Source organism: Ursus maritimus, unplaced genomic scaffold (assembly GCF_017311325.1).
Source record: "Ursus maritimus isolate PB19 unplaced genomic scaffold, ASM1731132v1 scaffold_18, whole genome shotgun sequence".
Taxonomy (NCBI): domain Eukaryota; kingdom Metazoa; phylum Chordata; class Mammalia; order Carnivora; family Ursidae; genus Ursus; species Ursus maritimus.
In genome coordinates this window covers 28,116,917-28,138,581 of record NW_024424230.1, presented here as the reverse complement: position 1 = coordinate 28,138,581, position 21,665 = coordinate 28,116,917, and the positions used below count along the sequence as shown (strand labels likewise).

The following is a 21,665-nucleotide window of genomic DNA, read 5'->3' as shown; positions in this document are numbered from 1 at the left end:
TCCCCCGCCCGCGCCCTCCCCCTTCCTTTCACTAGGACTCCGGGACTCGGGAGAGGGCGCGGGAGGCAGGCACACGGGCCCGACCCCACTCCAGCGCTCGCCGGGGACGCGGGCGGGCGTCGAGGGGACGCGGCGGGGGCGCGGGGCGGGCGCGGCCATGGAGCGGCGGCGGCGGCGGCGGCGGCAGCACTAGCGACCGCGGGCGGACGAGCGGGCGGGCAGGGCCGCCCGGCGCCGCGGACCGAACTGCACAGCTCAGCAAAAGCGCCCTCGCCCTCCGCGCGCCGCCTCCTGCGAGCCCAAACCCGGCAACATTTTTTAAAGCTCCAATCCATCCTTTGAAGAAAAGAAAAAAAAAATAGCATTGATCGGAGAGACGGGGATATATATATATATATAATTTTTTTTTTTGGCTCCTGCTAAAATTAGCCGGGCTCGCCGCGCGCCTGTGTGCGAGTGTGTGCGAGTGTGTGTGCGTGCGGGCGTGTGTGTGTGTGAATGTGATTACTCCAGGACTCCTCGGGCTCCGGAGACGCCATTTTCCCCCTTGATATCTCTCTCCATAAATCGGTGGCGCGGCGGAGGCGGCCGCGCCGGGCGGGAAGCGCGGGGCTGGCGGGCGCCCGCCGCTCGCCGCCGCCTGCGCGCCTGGGGGCCCCGGCGCCCCCCGAGCGAGGGCGGCCCGCCCGCGGCTCGCCGTTTGACAGATGCTCATCGCCATGGAGTTGCCGCAGCAGCACCTTTGGGGGCTCGGGCGAGCGACGGGAGCCGGGATCTGAGCGAGCGCCGGGGCCAGCTGAGCCGGAGCCGCCGGGACATGGGTGAGCACGCGCGGCGACCTTGGCCCGGGAGCACGGCGCCCAGCCTCCCGCGGCGCCGCGGGCCCCCGCACGCCCGGGGCCGGGGGCGGTGTGTGTGTGCCCGGTATGCAAAAGTTAACGTCGCCTCGCCGGGGCTTTGACTTTGCACCGGGCGGGAAGGGGGAGACGGGGCCGAAGGGGCGGGATGCCGGTCCCCGCCAGGCTGCGGAGGATGGGCGCGATTCCGGCCCGCCTGCGGGTGGGCAGCGATGCTGGCTCATTTGGAGTGGCCCGTTGGTGGCGGCGATGGTGGAAGCGTCGGAAGGGAGGGCTGGGAGCTTATTGAGTTTCGCCTAATCTGATTCCCCCCCAACCCCCCCCGCCTTTTGCACCCTCCCCCGGTCCAGCCGCCGGCTGCCGGGGCTGGCGGGTTTGGCGTTGGTGGAGTGGACTCGGGAGGGGGAGGGGGTAGGGAAAGGGGTGGGAAGGCAGCAGGATATGTGTGTATATATATATATATTATTTTGGGGGGTCTCTTTGTAACTTGCAGGTTAAGTGGAGCTAGAGAGCTACATTGTAACCTAGTTGGATTTTTTGGGGGGGAAATGTGTGAGAATCTAACGTGTCGTTAATAGAAAGAAGAACAGGGAAGAAGTGGTCCAGCCGGCGAAGGTTGGTGTGTGCTTGTGTTGTGGCTCTGTGTTAGTCTTTCTCTTAAAATCTTAATCAATGGATCTGAGTCTCTTTCTCGTGCTCTCCGGTTTTGGGACTCTGAAAAGACAGGAATTCCCTTAAAAGCAGACGACTGCCTTTTTTGAAAGCACGCATTGTGTGTGTTTCTAGAGGAGCCCTGGGCTGGAGAATTAAGGGCAGGCTTCCCCGTTCGGTGGTTTCCAGTGGGAAATCACTCCGGAAAGGGAGCCCTTCAGTATCGATTTATTGTTTTTGTCTTTCAAACCATTATCTCTTTGGCTAAAACACTGTCTGAGAAGTTCCACAGAGACAGAGTCAGGTAAACTGGACCGGGCAGATCTTTAGCAAGATGGTGATAACGGCGATGCTGTTTTGGGTGTCTGTTTGTGATGGAAGCATTGCTGGGTAATAGCAATTTCTGATCGGTAGAGCATGCTGGTTCTAAAAAAATAAGTGACTGCCTAAATGCTGTCTTCCAGTCCCCCTCCCCTACTCGCTGCAAACACCCCTCCTCCCATGACCCACACGCTTACAACAATTCTGAAATCGGATCCAACTGGAAATATTTTCTTTGGAGATCGGAAAGTTGTGCAATTGGAAGTGGAAGATGAGGCTAGAGGTACCGAGGGTATGGGGAGGGGGTTCTTATTGCCCCCGATGCTGCATTTATTCTTTATGTGTGTCTGTGTGGGTTCTGAGGGTGTGAATATCCATCTAAAAGGACTGCTGAGGGAAGGATTTCCGATTTGTTTCCGCTTCAAATAAACTGTCCTGATAATCTCATGGTTGGCGTCTAATGCTAAAAGGCCAATTTGTGTGTCTCTTTATCGCCTCAGAAACTCTTCCAAAAGGGTGGTTTATTCTGGAATTCTATAACAACTACTTTTCCTTCCAAGCCTCCACCCCCTCTCCTCCACTATCCACACCTTTTTCTCCCTAAAGTTTGGTTGGAGTCTGTGGTCTTTAAGGAAATCTAATACTACTTGTTTTCCTCTTACATTATTTTTTGTTCTCTTCCTTTTCATTCCTTTGCTCTTTATCCTGTTTTTCTTTTTTTCCTATAGATTCTTACAAAAAACTAGTGTCAAGTAGCTGTCACTAAAACTATCTTGCTACCGACCCTCCTTTAGTTCACACAGGTAAATCTCATTCACCCTGTTCAAACTCATCTTCATTTAAGAAACCTGTGCGTGTGCTTGTGCGTGTCTCTCGGGAGGTGGGTACGGGAGTGGAGTAGAGAAGAGGAATGTGGAGAGGAAGGGTGTTGTTCTGTGCAGGCCACATCTGCAACACTGGGGCCAGACCTGGACAGTCTGGGAGAGTTTCCTTTGCTCACCCCAGTTAGATGTTGTCTGGCTGGGATGGGGAGGCGGGGCCAAACTGGCCAGAGGCGTGTGAGGGAGGAGAAAGTTTGTAGCACTTTAAAATGTAGCCAATTTACAATCCCTGGTCACTCCCTCCCCTTTCTCCTCCTTGCTGTGGCTTCCACCATCCTGAGACTCCTGGAGGGAGGCTTGATCTCCTGCCCTGACGCAGGAGTCCAAGGTTTCAGAGCGAAGTTGAAGATGTCGTGTTTTCCTCTGTACTTAATGAAATTGTCTGCTATCAGAGAAGGGTGTTAGGACAGCAGAAGAGTAAGGTGGAACATAAGAGTATTTGCAAACTTCAGGGAAGGTAGCCCGAGAGGATAGGGAAACCAGGTAGTTTGAAAGTGCTGCTTTTGCACCTATGACCCCTCCCCCGGGTAAGACAAAAATCACAGTTTTGGGAAGTTGAATTTGTGCAAAAGCTGGGTTGTGGGCACTGCTAGCCACTCTAGTAACCTGAGCTGGGCTGGGGGAGGAGGTGGTGAGGGAATGCAATCCGGAGCCAGAGGAGGGAAACGGACTTGTCTCCTGGAGCAGGGAAAATAGACGTGTCACTGGAATAAACAAACTGGAGGTGGGGGAGGGGATGGCTTGTAGTGAACATAAGGGGGAGTGGCTGAGAGGCAGCGGTAGGGTAGGAAGGGGCCACTTCTGGCTTGGGAGAAAATATCAACTGCCTTATATGTTCATAAATGGGCTAGGCAAGTCAAGGGGTGTAATCTGATCTTTTGTATGTTAACATCGTAATGTTACATAGGAAGGCGATGCTGGCAGGCCCAGTTTTGGACTTCACACAGGGGAATCCTAGGGGTATCCCTGAGTGCACCACGGAGCCTCTTTGGTGCCAGGAGGGCTTCTGGTCATGTACTCGCATTATTCACAGCAACCTTCTTTGTAAGTCACGAAGTAAATCACAAATTTACTTTGTAAATCACCTGACCTAAATGAGGGTTGCGAGAAAGCGAAAACAGTGCTTGGAATAGTTGTAGAATTTAGTTGAAAACGGTAGCTGGGGAGAGGCAGGAGGCAGGAGTTTGCTGAAGAAGAAATAAATAGGTAGGCATTTCCCCTGGATTCCTGATTCCGTTTCTGCTGTTATCTTGACTTTCAATTCCATTAGGGGCTGAATCGATACTTCTCTGGCACAAAAACCGCACCTCCAGGAGAGTTCTTTCAAGCCGGGCATTATTTTGAGTTGTACTTCAATCTCTGCTGCAAAGCTTCTCTATAATATGCAAAAGGAGGAGGATGAGAGTGGCTAGATGCATGGGACGTCCTTTCTGGATTCTTGTAGAGACACTGAAACTTGGCTGGGCCTCAGCCTCCCAGAATGCCAGTTTTTCCCTTGGAGACTTGAAGTTTTAATTGAAACCAGAAAGCTATTGAAGGCAGACCCAGCCAATGAAACCTTGTTTTCTCTGCTGCTCAGGAATGGGAAATAAATAATTTTTTGCTGATGGCATTTCAAGTTGCTTCAGTTCTGCTCCTGCCAGAAGAATGGGGTAAATTATTATTAACACATAGGCATTGTCATGAGTTGCAGGGCTTTAAAAAATGGGGTGATGTTATTGAGTTTACTCAGGGACCCGCTGTGTGGGGGAGGTCTTTGGGGGGGGGATTCCCTGAAGAAAAGGAAGCCTCATAGAGCCCTTGCCACACAACACTGTGCTTGGTCCTTCAGTTCCTGTGATGAAGGGAACAAAGCCATCCAACTTGGCTCCCGTTCTGTGGTCTATTATGAAGCCCGGGGAGCTTCTTAAAATGGTTTAAGCCAGGATTAAGTGAGAAACACCACCATTCTATATATTGCCATAGGTTTGAGCTGCTTCTAGAGAGATTTCTAAAGGCAGCCCTGGTGTTTCACAAACTCTTTGGGTAGCCTAACCTTTGAAACACAGGAAGGTAAACACCAAGGTGTCCACAGAGCGTACCACTTCATGAATACGGGGCAAAGATACCACGCTATAGTCTTGTTCCCTTTGGGTTTTCATTTCCATTTTCACTTAGCCTTCAACTAGATTCTGATGTCCACTTAGACATACCAAGTTGGGGCAATATGAAATTTGGGGGGAACCGGGGACCTCAGATGATTGAGTACAAGTTAATGGGCCGTTAGAGCTCTTATCTGGAATTTTCAAAGGTCTTTCAAAATGTCAGGTCAGAGCAGCGTCCCTTTCAGAGTTGGTTTTCTTATATCCTCAGTGGGTGCCCTCCAAGGTTGAGGGAGCATTTTTTAAAAGTGGCCTTTGGCTTAGAAACCCACAAGTTGACTTCCTGTCCAGTTCAGAGCAAATGATGCCAGGGTCCAATGGAGAGTGAGAGCAGCCCTGAGGTCCACAGGACACCTTTTGAGGAAGCAGGTAGCCCTTCCCGGGAACTGATGATGGACTGTGATCCGCAGACCCGTGAGAAATAATTGCAGGCCAAACCAACTGAGCTGACCCCAGACAGGCTGAGGCTTCCACCTTTCCAAGTGCTGGGATGGGTGAGGATGAATGGTGAGCAGATAAGAATTTCAGAACTTTGAGCTTAGAAAAATGTTTCCCAGCCCCCAACTTCTCCCATCAAAAGCACTCCTTTTCATATGCATGGCTCTTTGTTCTTTTCAAGATATCTTCGTATCAGATTTGCCCCCGTGATTCTCCTAAGGAGGGAGGCCCCCAGAAGCAGTGTATCCCCATTCAGAAGAGAAGGCGGCCCACCTGGGACCTGGGCTGTGTTAAAGTGTGAACAACGTCACACTGGAAGTGACAAGATCTGCTCTGGATCCTATCCTTGTTACCTCCCAGCTGAAGGACCCCTGGCAAGTTATTTAACCTCTTTGAGCCTCAGTAACCTAATCAGGAAAATAGGGATAAAGATGCTTACCCTGACGACTTCACAGGGGTTGGGAGGATTAAATAATACCAGCTAATTTCTGTAATTGAACTCTGAGAGGATTTCCATGCTGGCTCCTAGAAACTGGTGCGTGCGATTATTGTCGCCATAGCCCAGAGATTAAAACCCTCTGGTGTGACCAGAAATGCCTACAGGGGCCCTTGTGTTCTAAGACAGTTGGGGAATGCTTGTTTTCTGCTCTTGAGTTGACTCATAAGGAAAATGTGTGTATGTATATTTGAAATCAGTTGAATTATTAGGTGCCTTGTATACGCCATGTGTATCTAAGACTCAGAGTCTCAGGTAATATCCAGTTTGGGCTCACAGACGTACTGGGGCTCAGGAAACGCTCTTCGCTAGAAATGAGAAGAACAAAAGGAAAAAGACATGGAGGTGCACAGAGTCAGGGCCAGGGCCAGAGAGAATGAGGGGGGGTCCCCCATGGGGAGTTCTAGCCATTCAGCAGTGACATTCAGGACAGAATGTTTAGTCTCTCTTAAGAAAAGCACTCCTTAGCAGGATTGCCTCTGTCCTAGCAAACCTAGTACATTGTCTAGAAGCAGGAAAGTTCTTCACAGTCCATTTGCTCCCCGCCTCCCCTGGATTGCTCCTCTTTCTCTTTCCCGTGATTCCTGGCTTGCCCTGTCCAGCAACATGCATGCACCGTGCACCTGGCAGCGTTCTCCAGTGACCCCCGTTTTACACAACACTGCTCCCATCAGACTGGTTTCCTCGCTCACCTTGGGCCCTCTGGACATGCGTCCGCCTCCGCACCTGGGCTCGCTCTGTGATGCTGCCTCCTCTCTGGAAGCTGTCCCGAGGGGTCCCTTTTAGCCAGAGCAGTTACCTCTTAGGACATCAGACCGGCTCTCAGCTCTGCACCCTGGTCTCCAGAGCACTTCAAGTCTCAAGCACTTGCCTGGCAACCGGCTCACGCTCGCTGTTTGTTGTCACGACCGCCCTCGGGGCTGTGAGTCCTTAAAGAAAGGGACCAGGTTGTCCCCACGAAGCCCTGCCCCTCCTGAGTGATTTCTGTGGCGTGAGTGAATCACAGCATTTACGCAGAGATAGAATATTAGAAGTAAATGTTGTTTAAGGTGGACCGGAGCCCTGCGTCGGGAAGTCACACAGTGTGCGCCTCTTAAATAGAGTGAATAAGAACCACTTACGGTAATGGCTTTTTATACTTTTGGCTGTTTTTCGGGGGCAATCACCCACTCCGTCTCTCCTTCCAAGCCTAAGAGGTAATGATGTTTTAGCACATGTACATCCTAACACTCACCGATTCACTCATTCATTCGATCACCAACTGTTTATGAAGTGCCTATGAGAGCCTCATCGCCACGCTAGCTCACCCAGCTCTTGACTTTCTCTGAAAATTCCAGTTGCATTTTTTTGTCCACCACACTCATTCTGGCACTTAACCATGCAGTCTTCTTTGTTGCTTTAGTCCAAGTGCTTCCCTGCTCCTCGGTGACGGAGTGAGCCTGGCCGCAATGGGAAGGAAGCTGGAGCAGAGAAATGCCCTTGGTGGCAGCGGGGACAGGTTCGGGGCAAAGCTCCTGAGAGGCAGGCTGTAGGCCGGGCTGGCCACCCATAGGCTTCTGACGGCAGACAGGCTGAGCTGCCTTTCTATGCCCTAGCTTGGGGCGTCCTGAAGGAAGAGTTTGATTGCTACGGAAGAAGGGGACCATTCCGAAATTCTGTGATCGTGTAGCTAAAACCATCCCAGGGATTTTGAAGCTTTTTTTTTTTTTTCCCCTAAAGCTCAGAGCTCCTGAGACCCATTTAATGGCACCCCAACAATCATCCATACCAATCCCACTGTGGCGTTGTGCACGTTGCTAAGTGTTTACTGTGGTGGATGAGTTCTAGAAATGGAAATCGGGTCAGCGTGAGCTCCCCAGTTAGAACCAGAGAGCCAGACTTGGGGGACGGGGATGGGGATGGGGAGAGAGAGATGGTAAGCTAAGTGCGAAGAAATACCATAAAGAATATGACAGAGAATAGTGTGGAAGGAAGAAAAGGATTGATTCTCTACATCTTTTTTGAATACTGGCCCCCTTTGGTGAGATAACTGCACTGAGACAAGGGAGATAGTGCAGACGGCTTAGAAAATCTGGAGTGTATTCCCTATCTGGGCTTTGCTACTGCCTCCTGCTCCAAGTGGACATCTGGAATCTCTGTTTCCTCGGACCTCCTGGGTCTGGGGGGCTGGGCGTTATTGTTTTGTGTGGATTCTGTTGGGCATGAAGGCTGGGGCCATGCCTGTGCTCCTGGGTGTCCTCTCCACCCCCACGGCTGCGTCTGCCCTGCCCTGGCCTGTGTTCAGTAACGGCTAGTGAGTTGGTTTCTGTGCATTTTGAGGTCAAAGGGAGTGATCCCCAGTTTGTCCCAAGCCAGAAGCCTCTGTGGTTTGGGTTGGGGTGGGGTCAGGAATGCCGGGGTTTGATCTGGGGCCCTGTGACAGCTCCACAGGAACTCTTACTGAGGAGCACGCTGGTTGGATATTTAGGAGGAGGGAAGTTCTGCAAGCTACTGAGATATGGCAGTTACTTTTACGCTAAGACTTATTTGGGATAGGAAAAAAAAAAAAAAGCAAGCAACACTATTAGCCTAACTTGGTAAAAAGCAATTTCTTCACTCTTCCTTCTATCTGCCAAAGAGTTGCAGTTCTGTCAGTGGAAAGAAGCTGCTTGAGTTTGAACTTGGGGCTGGAGAGACAGGGGGACTGGAGATGCTGAATTTGCTGGATCCAACGGAGTAGCCCGAGAACGCTCATCAGAAGCAGTTGGGACACCATTGTTGTGCTTGCAGCAGAATAATGAAATCTGGGTGGCAAGTCCCTTGCAGTTGTTGGTGGCTCTGTGACCTATTGTTACTTGAGCAATGAGAGCTTTGATTTTTTTTTTTTTTTAAGTATGGATTAATAATGGTGGCTAAAAAGAATGATTTGTTGTGAGAGCCCTGTGGGCCTTCTTTCTGCTCGTTACTTTGTACTCAAGTGCTTGCTTACAGTGAGGTTTTTGATCCACAAATACTAAAATCTCAACATTGCCACTATGCAAGCCCTTGTTCCTGATGCTCTTAGGTGGAAAAGGTCTGGTATTAGACATGACTTTTGCCCTTGGAGAGTGGACAGTATGTCGGTAGAGACATAGCTCCAATGGAAAGCTTCAGTCTGCAGCCAAACTGGGAGCATGATCTAATGGAATTGTGCTATTTGTGTGATCAGGAGCAGTCAGGGAAGGGTTCAAGGAGGATGTGGTGTTGGGTTTGATGACAGAATTGGAACAGGGGGAGGTTCTTGGTGGGTAGAATAGCTTTGGCACAGGACACAGGGGGGACAAAGTTCAAATGTGAATTTGGCATTGCCACGAGCAAGCAAATGCTAGTCATGAGCAAGCATGGCAGCTGGCGGGAGCAGGACAGCCCCAGTGACTAAAGTCCTCTGGGCTGAGACTGGGGGCAGATCACCCACGGGAGGCTCTTGCTGGTGTGAGGTCTTCTCAGTGGGAAGGACCAAACCCAGGGCCCTCTAAGTTGGACCCAATCCAGCTGTCCAGAGTTTTCATTCAGACTCATCAACTTTTAGCCCTGATTCAACAGACCTTGTTTGCTCATTGCCATTTAAACATGAGTGTGACCAGACCCTGATGGGTGCTGGGGGGATGCCAAGAGATGGAGAGGACACTGTCTCTGCCCTCAGTCTGGTAGGAGACTTTGTAAGATTATGCAAACCAGTGGAGGAGCAGCAGAGGACAGTGACCTAGAACTAACTGAACTGTGGGAGCACATGGTAGGCCAGAACCTCGGGGGGTTGGACAGATCCCAGAGAGCTTCAGGGAGTAGTGCGGTGTGGGCTGAGTCCTGAACAATGGGACATTCTTGCGTAAGTTCAGAGCCGCAGGGAAGATACTCAACTTGGTAATGTAGAGGCAGAAAGAAGACCATTTCTTTGGTTCTGTGGAATGTCAGGGGGGCAAGACAGATGAAATGGGGTCCTGTGAGAAGAAGGCCAAGGCTGCATGTTGAGATGGGAGCCATGACAGTTTTCAGAATGCAAGGGGAATTAGATGTGAGGAGCAGAAGGATGTGCCAGTCAGAGAACGTTCACACATACTACACAAGAGAGAACCCCGACATCTGACTCCCATCCACCATTGGGCTTGTCAACCAACTCTTCAGTATCGGGTTCAAAAGAAGCATCTTTAGAATAAACAATAAACTATATACAAGCATTCAGAATGGGGATCACCACTCTGGGGAACAAAAATGCTCTGATACTGGTATTCATCAACAGGAGTTTAATGTATAATTGGAAAAAGACATACACAAGTTTTCATAACAATGCTGTATTTAAATGGCAGTTTAAGATGGCGGAAGGAGAAATATAAAGGAAGGGAAATGGAGCTAATATTTGTTTAGCTCTGATAGGCCTAGCATCCCCATTGTGGCAGAAGCACAAACATGTAGGTATCAGATTATACTTTATATTCAAATGATAGTGAGCAAAGCAATTGTGGAATCAGATGGTTGAGAAGTTGAGGAACTTGAATTAGGACTGAATAGGTAGTGGCGTCAAAATTAGGGGCCCTAGAGAGAAAGACTATGGAATTTCTTATTTGTTGGATTCTTTAGTTTATCCCCTTTGCCTTTAGGTAGTCTATCATTTTATCATTTTCATCCCCAATTTACAAATGGCAGGGTGGAGGACCAGAGTTTAAGCTGACCACTAACTCTGGGTATTTGAAGACTGGTGGCGTTATGAGTCAGTGGGAAGAAAATGTCATTTGGAGTCAAAGAGCACTACCTCAGTGATTTAAGTTAATTTCTCAACTTGGTTTTCTTATCTTAAAATGGGCACATCTCAGGGTTAAATCAAATTTAAAAACTTACAGCACCCGTTATATACTAGATGCATGTTAAAATTTAGGATCATTTTCTTTGCCAAGTGGCTCTCTGTGTTCTGCTTGGGCAGGAACTATTATGATCACAGTTACTTCTTACAGGTCTACCATATTTCAGCTACTTGGGTGCTGTTCTGCATATGTTATACTGTTGGCCTTAGACAGTTCTGTGAAAAGACTAGGAGGGCAGGTGAGAGAGCCGATGCCCAGGATTCAAAGCGATGTGGTCAGTCAGATGGCAGACTGGTCTTGGAGCTCACATCTGGAGAGGCAGCCAGTGGTGCTTGGTTAAAAGGTGGCATCACTTTGTATTTTAGAGACGTTACCATGTAAAAGTAAGACTACAGGCGTTGGAATCATATAAACCCTAAATCTGATTGTGGATCTAGTAGAAATAGTGTGGGCCCTTGAGCAAATTATTAACCTCTCTGGACTATTATTTCCACATCTGTAAAATGAGGCCAGGTCTTCTGTATAGCAGGGCCACTGTTTCAATTAAACTTATAATGCCTGTTGAGATCACTGGTTGTGTTTACACCCTCACTCAGGGCAAGTGTGTGCTTTGCTTGACTCCGTGGAGGAACACAGCCAACAGGTGATATGCCAGAGGCAGAGCTTGCCCTACGAACTTGGGGATTGGCCAAGCCAGAGCTTTAGAGCTCTTTCCCCAGGGGCCCCAAGGCTCCTGTTGTTGTGTTGTGTTATTGGTTCCCAGAGGAGGCACTATTTTTGAAGCTAGAGCTGGAATTGTTGTTTAACGCGCAATGTGCAACTTCGGGCCTCAGAAGTTTGGTTCTGCTTCTTCTCCCTATTGTGGAGATCCCTGAGCACAGGGACTGAGCCTTAGTTTTGCATTAGGCTCAGCCAGATGGAGCCATGGACCCAGCATGATCTATAAGGATGTGGAAGGTACCAGCTCAGCCTTTGGACGACTCCGGTTGTCAAGTTGAGGAGATAAGGCTTAGCACCTGAGAATGTCTGAGCTGGAGGGGGTTGCAGAGTTTACCTTATTGCACCCCTTCGTACTACAGATGAGGTTGGGGAGACCCAGGGAGAAAAAGGAACGTGCCCAAGGCCACTAACGCCAGTTGGCAGAGCAAGGAATTAAGCCTGTAATTTGTGACTAAACTCAGTCATTTTCCTCCATAAGACAAACTGGGAAGAAGAAAAAAGCAATACTCAAACAACATCAAACACTCAAGTTAGCAGGTGCAAATTAAACTATTTGTATGTGCTTCGCATTGTATAGGGAGATTGGGGAGTTTGGCCTCCAACCCCTGTCCCTCAGGCTTTACTTGGGATCTGTGAAGAGAGGCAGCGATTAGCCAAATACTAGCTTAGATGACACAGATGAGGGAGCAAATCAAATTTACCAAAAAATTTGAGCGTCCACCACGGTGATCCCGGCATGTTCTTTCATAAATATCTTATTTAATCTTCAATTACTTCTCAAAACAACCCTTGAGGTAGGATTATAACCCAATTTCCAAATGAGACTTGAACAGTGTAAACATATTTTCTACGAACAGTTACTAAGTGGGGAAGAAAGGCTAAGTAAACACGTGACATCAGATCACTTCCATTCTTCTTTTCAAGGAGAAACGTGGCTTGGACACTCACTGTCAGATCCTTACTGTGTATGCTCCTTGTGCTCTGAACTGTGTCAGAGATCCATGTGAAGCCCAGCCCCCACCCGTGTGGAGTTCCTGGTCTGGTGGGAGAGAGAAACAAGTAAATGGAACATTGTAATACAGTTTGCCAAATGCCTTGATAGCAGAATGCCCAGGGAAGTGAGAGCAAGACCATCTGTGAGTGTGAAAGAGAGAGTGAGTGTGTGTGTGTGTGTGCGCATGCACACGCATGCACATGTGTACACACAAGGCAAAAGGAATGGAAAAGGAAGGTCTAGCTGGCTTTAATGAAGGATGTGAAACTTGACCCAAATCCTGAAGGATGACTTAGAGGTGACAATGTAGAGAAAGGAGAAAGGGCAGCAGTGGAATTAGTAGGGAATCCCATGAAGTGATGCAAATCAGGGGGCTTTGGGGGTGCCGCAGCTCAGCAGACACTGTTGAGGAATGTGGGGGGTGTAGCACTCAGGGAACACTGCTTGGAAGAGGTGATCTGTGATCAGGAAGGTACCACCCAGGTACCCGGTATGAAAAGCCACAGACTTTGACCTTCATTCTTTGCTGTGGGCCACGGGTGTGTTTGTAGGGTTAGAGAGCCGAGGTGCAGAGCTACCTTTGCCCTCACTGATTGAGAGCTGGGTAAGGGTTGGGTCACTGGATCAATTTATCAATGTTTATGGAGCATTTACTTTGGGTGTTTCTGCAGCAGGAAGGATTTCAGGGACACATCACTCAGAGTCATGGGCACCTGAGTCAAATGGCTTTTGGTGGCCTCTGACATACTCTCTCATTCAGCATTTACTCAGCGAATAATCTGGAGTGTTTCTGCATGGATCAGGGGCTGCGCTAGACTCTGGGGATTCCATGATGAGCCAAACAGACATGCTTTTACCCTCAGGGGCTTTACCATCTAGTGTGGGAGGAGACAGGGTGCAGAGTTGCGACCAAGAGTGGCATGCATGTTTATAAAATATAATAAATGCCAGTGAAGAAAAGCTCTATGCTGTAAAGCACAAAATAGGGGTCCTGATCTGGTCATGAAGCCCAGGGAAGTGCCATTTGAGCTGGGCCTGAGTAATGAACACCTTAACTCAAGGGGACAGGAGGAGGTTCCGAGGCTCATGCCAAGTCCATCAAATGGGAAAGGCCACTTCTGACGCCTCACCTAAATACCTTGGTGACATAAAGAAATATGAATACTCATCCACCCCCAAAACCAAAGTCAGACTGTCAGTCTCTTAAAAGTATCTGAGAAGGGATTCTTAGAACTTTAGGCCAATGAGCCTAGGTTGAAATACATTAGCTTTTCTATCTGTAGTGAGGTGGGATTACACTCCATCCTTTTACACCATTTGCCTTCTAAGATCAGAAACTCCTAATCTCTGTCAACTAGAAAAATCAGCAGTCATCGGGTCTCCTGCATGGGCAACTTTAATAAGACAACTGGTGATGGTTTCCCTCCTACCATCGTTATACATCGTCTCAAAGTCTACAGCTTTCAGGAAACATATGGGAAAGACGGAAGGAGGGAGGTTTGGGAGGAACGGAAGCAGGACATTGCCTTCTGGGCAGAGACAGCTCCTCAAGTCCAGCTCCGAGGGAGACACAGAGAGCCCTTGTCATAGTGCCTATTGGGCATTTCAGCTCGTCAGAGTTTCAAAGAATCTGGCAGAAGAAGCGCCCAGAGTCCAGCAAAACAGTCATAGGTAGATGTCTGCTGTCAGTGGCGTTCTAGTAAATGCTTAGCGCCCTGCTCTCCAGATTTGTTTTTAAGCTGCAGTTTGTGGAGTTCGCTGATTCCTGTGGTGTAAATGCTCCTACCATAGCTGATTTTCAAGTTGCCAGCCTGACCCCATTGCCATGACACAGGATAGGCTCTCCGGAGCTCCTAGAGATTGGCTCTTGCACACCTCTGGTACTGTTCTCGAGAATCTGAGATGATGGGATCACTGATAACAGCAATAGCCCAAGACAGGAGGATTTGACTGCCTTCCAGATGGACAGGAATGTAGAGTCAAAAGCAGCCTGGTGCTTTCTCTGTAGGTCAAGGCTACTCTGTAGGACGCTCCCCTCATTGAGAGCATGAGCAAAGAGAAAGAACCAACATGAGTCCTTAGAGGGAAAAACACCCAAGGAAGGTAAAAGGACCAGTATCATGAAAATTACTACAGCTGCAGAATAAGAATTTTGGGAAGTTGCCAGATGTCTGCAGCAGGAAGAAGCACGACCCTGGTGGGCCAGGAGCACAGAGTAATAGAGAGGGAGGTGGCCGAGATGAAAAGGCATCAGAGTCAGCTGAAAGGAGGATGGACGAGGTAGAGAAAGAAGGCCAGGATATGAGCTGTGTAATAGCAGAGTGAAACATCCACGGAAAATAGATTATGTTGCTGTTATGGAAGGTAGTTTAGGGTTTGCTCTCCCACAGTGCAAAATCAAGAAATAAAAACAGTGAGAGAGAAAATGAGGGCACTGGAGGACAGAGATGGGAGCTCTAAAGTGAGGATTATGGGGAAAAACAGAAAGAAGCCTGAACCATTCCATAGAAGAAATATCTAAAGGAATGATCGAAGGGGATATTCCCGACCTAGGAAGCACCTGCCTCTGTAGAGCCAAAAGGCTCATCGTGTTGTGGGAAAAATAAAAGGAAAGAGATCCGCGCTATACTCATTTTGTCATTAATAAAATTCTAACGTAATGGAAGGAAAGTCTTTGACTATAACAGCATAAAACAAGTTGCCTACGAAGGAAACAGACCAGGCTGGCCTCCATTTTCTCTTCTGTTATTTCACATGTTAGATGACAGTCTTCAGAGTTTTGAGGGGGAGAGATCCTGGTCTGAGGGTTATGCTTTTACAGGTAGAGATGGAAAACGTGCCTTATGGGACTTTGCAGAGCACAGAGCCGACTCTGGTGGGGCTGCAGGGGAAGAGCTCTGGGGGAGTGGGGAAGGTCAGGAATGAGGCAGAGGACTCTTCCCATATTTGTGATTGTTTGCCCTTAAGACTGTATGGAGTGCAAGTGTTATTTTTATTTTTATAAGGAGCATGTGATTCTATTAAAAAAAAGATAAAAGCCATAACCTAAGAAGGTAGATCACGAAGACATTTGTTCCCTCTTGTTGAGGAAACACTGAGGCTGAGAGAGTGCTTATGAAGGCTCCTACTTTACAGGATTAGGTCCAGAATCCACGTTTTGACTTCTGTTAAATATGCCACAGGCTCCGCCAGTTCCACCATGTTGTCTCTTTGGAAGGAGCAGTCCGGCCGACGGATGGCCTGCATGTGGGTGGTGCCCTGGGAGCAGAGCAGATGGGAGGGGTGGAGGGTGGTGCGAAGCCGTGTTGGCTTGTTCATTTCTTAATTCGGTCACCCAGCATTTCTTGAGTGTCTGGTATGTGTTGGGCACTGGGCTAGGCATGGGGATTGCAGGCAGGAATCAAATGCCACCTGCATGTATTCTTCAGAGACTCAGAATACTGCTGTGAGGGAGAAATACCTTTAAACACAGAAATAGTTCTCATTGGTCAAGGCAGGAGGTAGGGGTAAGCACATATGTTAGGCAAAGCCTAAGCCCGTCAGAATCATCTGGAAGGCTTGGGAAAAGCCAGAAGGCAGGACCCCACCCCCGGAGCTCTGATTCAGTAGGTGGAGCTCAAGAATTTGCATTTCTGCTGCCAAACTCTAGGCTTAGTAAGAGTACCCCCCACTCCCCCACCCCCGTCCCAGGTGGCTTCAGGATTGGGAAAAATTCTTGCATCACGCAAATGTGGAGGGTAGAGATGTATTCCTTGGGACTCGTTTAGGTTATGAGACACGTAACCAAGCAGGATTCCCTTGGTCCCGCAGAGAAATAATTCTGAAGGTCCACACTATCTAATTTGGACTGCCCCCATAGGTCTATGGCTGTGCAGGGTAAAATTAGAGTGTTGAGTCTGGAAGAGCCCTCGTTCCATTCATTGCTGAGCTAAGTATGGAGTAAGGGACTCCAAGTGGCCTGTAGCAGTCACTGTGAACGGCAGAGCCAGGAGTAGAGGGCAAGTTCCAGACTCCCCACCCCCCGCCCCGTGTTCTTTTCCAGCATCGCCACCCTCCTTCTCGCCCCTCTGTGTCTGTGGGACCTGCTGGGCAGTTAGTTCCTCAGCAAGTTTGATTACTCCTAGTCCCTGTCACCGGGACCTGCAGGCAGCCACCCAAGGGTTAACTGTAGTTGGACTGGGAGCCCGAGCCAAGTACAGAGTGTCCATTGTGCACCCGCCCCCTCCGCCCCCTCCGGAGGAGTCGCTGACTGCTGGAATGTGACAAGGCAAAAGGTTTTCACCTTGCCTTGGCTTTCCTCCTCTGTGAGTGTGCGAGTGGGTGCATGTGCTCACGCTCACGTGTCGGCAGGGGTGCGCCACAAGAGAACTCTCAGTTGTCTCCCAGACTCACCAAAAAAGTGAACTGTGAATTTGGGGTAGCAGGTACCTGCTGGGAGAAGGCAAAAGGAGAACAACAGCCTTGTGTGCTGGTGAAGTAAACAGACAGGTTAGGTTTCTTTGCTCTTCACTTTTGAAAGCTTCTTTTTATTTTTTTTTTAAGGTGAGGGGCGAATGTGGACATGGGGGGCTGGATTATAATCCTCGGCGTGGACTGTGAGTTTTGCAGCGGCGCTTGGGCGGGCAGAGCTGCAGTTGGGGTCCTTAGAACCACAGGACTTGGCATAGCTGTCAGGGGGCTAATTCATTTTCATTCAGAAAGAACTTGAAGTCCTTCAAGTGCCCAATCCTGCAGTGGGTGCTGAAGCGAATAGAAGAGTTGTACAACTGTAGTCGGTCTCAGCCTGAGACTGAATTGCAATCGAGGAAGGAAAGTAAGATTTGTGTACGGTCCAGGGTTTAAAAAATGTTGCCATGGGGAAGTGAAGGCTTGGGCATGACCTTGAAATATGGGAAGGCTTGGGATTTGTTTGTTTGTTTGCTTGTTTGTTCATTCCTTCATGCAACAAACATTTGGAGAGGACCAACTGTATGCCAGTTGTCGCATGGGTTGGTGGAAGGGGATATACAAAAAGATTCTATAAAAATACCAAGGTGGAAGAATTCTGTGTGTGTAATGCCACTGTGGAGACTGGTTTGACTTGAGCAGGGAATGCGAGTTGGTCGCCAGTGAGCCCTAGGACTGGATTCTTAAAGTGAGACCAGTGTGCAAAGTCTGGAAGTGATGCGTTCCTGAACGTTGGGATGATTTGAAACTGCATTACTGTTTGATCTCTGGTATTTATCATGTCGTACTCAGGCTGCCCTGGTTCGGGTCCCTGTGCAGCAAGAATTGAATTTCAGCTGAGCCTTCTCATGGTCCCCCTGCCTCTACTATCAGGTTCCCTTAATTCTTCCTTTACACTACATGCTGGGATTATCTTCCTAAAACACAGTTTGGTAGTGCCCTTTCCTACCGACACCCCTTAAATGGCTTCCCGTTACCTGTAAGATAAAACCCAGCTCATTAGTATCGCAAGCAAGGGTGTTCATGATCTGGCCGTAACCTTTTATCTCCACCTTTACCTTTCACCGGTCCCTCTTTCCTACGTGTCTCCTGGCTGAACATCAACGTTCTCCTTCCTGAGCATGACCCTGCAAGCTCCTGGCCTGGGCCTCGCCTCATGCTGTCCCTTGTGTCTTCCTTCTTCCCACTCTACCTGTTGAAGCCCCTGAAGGTCAAAGCCATATTCTGTGCTCTTCTCGAAGCCTTTCTGTGTGCTTTCCCATCAATTTATCTCTACTTTGCCCAAGGGGGAACGTTTTTTTCTTTCCTTTGTTTCTCTCCTTTACTATAGGGCATGTAAATATCTGCTCTGTTCAGTTATTTTCCAGATCTCTCTTCAAGAATGTAAGCCCCCTGAGGAAAGAGATTGTATTTCCGTTGTTATCTTAGGATCTTGACTGGAAGAGCACTGCTGGATTTTCATGTTTTGTGGACCTCTTATGACTTGAGCTTTAAGTTTTGGAGCTTTAAGTTTTGGTCTTTGTACCATCAAATCGGAGGAACTCTGAAGGGAATCTTTTCTAATGGAAGATATGTCTTAATCCTACGCCCATTTCACGCTGCTGTCCCTTCCTCTAAAGTTAGAGTTCATCATCTTTTATTTCAGCACAGAACCTGCAGTAGACATTCAAAGTCCCAAATGCGTTTAGTTTAGGAACTTTTAGTGGAGAACTTGCCTCACTTTTCTCCTGACACAAGGATCACTTCATAGGATGTATCAGGGAATTAAAATGTAACCTTGAAGATTCCTGCCAGGGGAAGTAAACCAGCAGACACTACCACGAAAACACGGCTTGTTGGACGGATTTGGGGTACGAGCTGAGAAAGATCTATCGGACAATTGCTGCTTGACAAACAGGAACACATTCTAAGGGATCTGCGCATGTCTCCTCCAACAGCTCGTATGGAATTCGATGCCAAAATGAATGTTGACTTGAATACGACTTTTTAAAAATTATACGAAGTTTTGAGGAGGCAGGCAGATCAGTCTAGATGCGACAAGTAATCTTGTACGTAGAAGAAACGTCGAGTGTCATCTGGTCTCACTGCCCTCGCCTGCCCCTAAGTGGGGACTTGGTCCCTTTTGTAGCCTGGGGCACAGGTGGCTGTTCAGTCTTTGTGTGACGGATTCAGGTGAAGATGCTCTTACTCTCAGTTGGACAGCCTCTTCTCTTCTAGAAATGCTGCGTTCACCGGGTTTTCCTCTAAGAGGAAGCAGTTGTAAATGTGTCTTTCTGCAGGGCCGAGCGGTTTCCAGGAGCCGAGTACGCGCCTGGGGAGCACATGCACGTTGAAGCCCTGGCTGCCTTGCTGGGTAGCTTCCTCACAGGATGTCAGCTGAAAATGTCCTGATTCCAGATGGAGAACATACGTGCCCGGTCTCCAGGCTTCGTTTTTGGCTGTTCTGAATGTGTCTTTGCAATTGTGGTCGGGCATTTTCTGGCGGGCACATGTGCTGGTTAATACCTGATGTTGCTGGGCTCCAAGGTAGGACCCGAAGGTGTGCGGTAATGTCCTCTGCTGGGAAACCTCAGCGTTTTGAGCCATTTTAAGAAGGCTTGAGTGTGATCTCACCTGCAGCCTAGAGGTGGAAGGAGATGATGTCTTAAAGTTTTGTGTGGCCCCAGGGCTCTCAGTTTTCTATTGAGGATGAGCATTGGGCTTCCTTTGGGGCTTTGAAAATGATGAGTCTGAAATTGGGAATAATGGGACATGTGGTGAGTAAGCGTGAGGGATAGTTTAGCTGATACTGTGATGGTCTGAAGAGAACCTGACTGATGTTTCTGGTTTCCTCTGGGGGGAAGGCAGAATCAAAGATCCTGGAGGTGGGGAGAGGTGGGGAGGGGCGACCAGGAGAGCCATTCCTGACATTTCCAAAGGCCTGTGAAATGCTCCCTCTCTTTCTCTTTTTTATTGTCATGTAGACAGAATGCTGCTTCGTTTAAGGACCAGAGAGGGAATTAAAACTGTCTTGAATGGCTATTTTTATCTAAATAATTGATAATGATTAAATATCTTTTGTGTGGACAGAAACATTTTTAGGATTGTTTTGCATTAATCACAGCATCGAAGTGACTTTCCACTGAACTCTTTATGTTTTCCCCTTTCAAGCCTGCTTCTAAGCTTTGCATTTGTTTTAAGAAATAAAGATAATTTTGTGTAATTGAAATAATTTAACATGAGAAATGATAAAGAAAGAAGGGTCAGGAGGTTAGCTAAGTGTCCTTCCACCAAGATGATGGAGGGCTTCACCCTGGCAGCTCAAGGAGGGGGTTGTGTTCAGTGTGCAAACTGTTCTTCATGTGTGAGAGGGAAGTGTGCTAAAAGCCAGCCCAATGCCGTTCCCACAGACCCGCCTCAACACTTCAGACTTCCCTTTCGTCATGGTTGGTTTTGATGGTGACTCAGCTCGCAGTGGCTTCAGTATAAGAAATTTCTAGCTTATTGTTGGACTGGAGGACTGGCTTCTCTTATCTTTATTCTTGGGTCATAAAAATTAACAATTCAATGAAGGGCTGTGTGTGTGTGTGTGTGTGTGTGTGTACACGCGCGCGTTTCCCTCACTACCAGTAGAATCCAATTTGGGGATAGGCATATTCTGTTTGATTTTTTCCCTATCATTTTTTTTTTTCTGATGGCCATCGATTAGAGGGAAGGGGCTTCTGGAACTTAGGCCAAGTTCCTTTTGAGGTCATTTTCCTTCCTGCCACGACTAATTATCTCTCTGGTTCTCAGTTGCAGATCTGACCTCTTCTGAACACGTGGCCGTGTCTCCATCCCCGGGACTCTGAACCCAGCAGCTGGACCACTTTGTCCTTGGGATTTTGGGTGTCCTCTCTTCTCACCTTTCCCCTTTCCCCTCTTCCCTCCCACCTCCTGAGAACTCCTGAAGACTGTGGGATTGTCATGGAGTCCAGGGAAATCTTAAGCAGCTCCCGGCAAAGGGGAGACGAGTCGGAATTCCTGCCTGCCTCCTCGGCCAAGCCCCCAACTGCTCCTGGCTGTGCAGGAGAACCTTTGCTCTCTGCTCCAGGAACTGGGAAGGGGATCCCAGTGGGTGGAGAACGCATGGAGCCGGAGGAGGAGGATGACCTGGGCTCAGGGCGGGATGTGGATTCCAACTCAAACGCAGACAGCGAGAAATGGGTTGCAGGAGATGGCCTGGAAGAACAGGAATTTTCTATCAAGGAGGCGAACTTCACAGAGGGGAGTCTGAAGCTGAAGATTCAGACCACCAAGCGGGCTAAGAAACCCCCAAAGAATCTGGAGAACTATATATGCCCACCTGAGATCAAGATCACCATTAAGCAATCTGGCGACCAGAAGGTGTCCCGTGCTGGGAAAAATAGCAAAGCCACCAAGGAGGAGGAAAGAAGCCACTCCAAAAAGAAGGTAGGGAGCCCTGTTTCGAAGGGTTTTTTGTTTATTCATTTTTGCCATTCTCCCTCCAACTGTTAAAGGTCTGTGTGCTTATTACTTATTTATTTTGGAATTATCAATCTCTTTGGTGGAATACTTAATGCCCTCCAGGAAAAATGCCTCTGATATCTTGGTATAGTGTCTAATTTATTATTGTTTCTTCTACCCACATGAAAATCAGTAGCTACTAGAATTATAATTCTGGAGCATTCCTATTTATTGTGTAGCCAACAATTGACTGGGTCAGACCTGGCTAAGCTGTGACGAAACATTTGCATCTTTTCATATAGTTAAGAGTGGGATGTTAAACATTTTTGGTCAGTCATAACAGCCAAGAACCTATATAACCTCTTTTGGTTTCAGTTACTGCTGTAAGTCTTTCTAAATTAGGGAAGTCGCTCACTGGACTCAGGAAGCTATCTTCATAGTGATTTAGGCTGCTAGGAGG

The 21,665-nt window shown here is 48.4% G+C and overlaps 1 protein-coding gene across 2 annotated transcripts in view; it reads left to right on the top strand.

The window, feature by feature from the left end:
- The first annotated feature begins 708 nt into the window (after positions 1 to 708).
- LOC121103251 (SET-binding protein-like) overlaps positions 709 to 21,665 on the top strand; it is a 103,693-nt gene continuing 82,736 nt past the window's right edge. Inside the window, exons 1-2 of one of the 2 annotated variants that reach the window (XM_040632564.1) lie at positions 709 to 821; positions 20,534 to 21,190. In XM_040632564.1, the coding sequence (XP_040488498.1) occupies positions 20,705 to 21,190 (486 nt within the window). In that variant the 5' untranslated portion in view covers positions 709 to 821; positions 20,534 to 20,704. Of the gene's footprint in view, positions 822 to 20,428; positions 21,191 to 21,665 lie in introns of those variants that run through there. The other variant, XM_040632563.1, reaches the window with a different exon arrangement.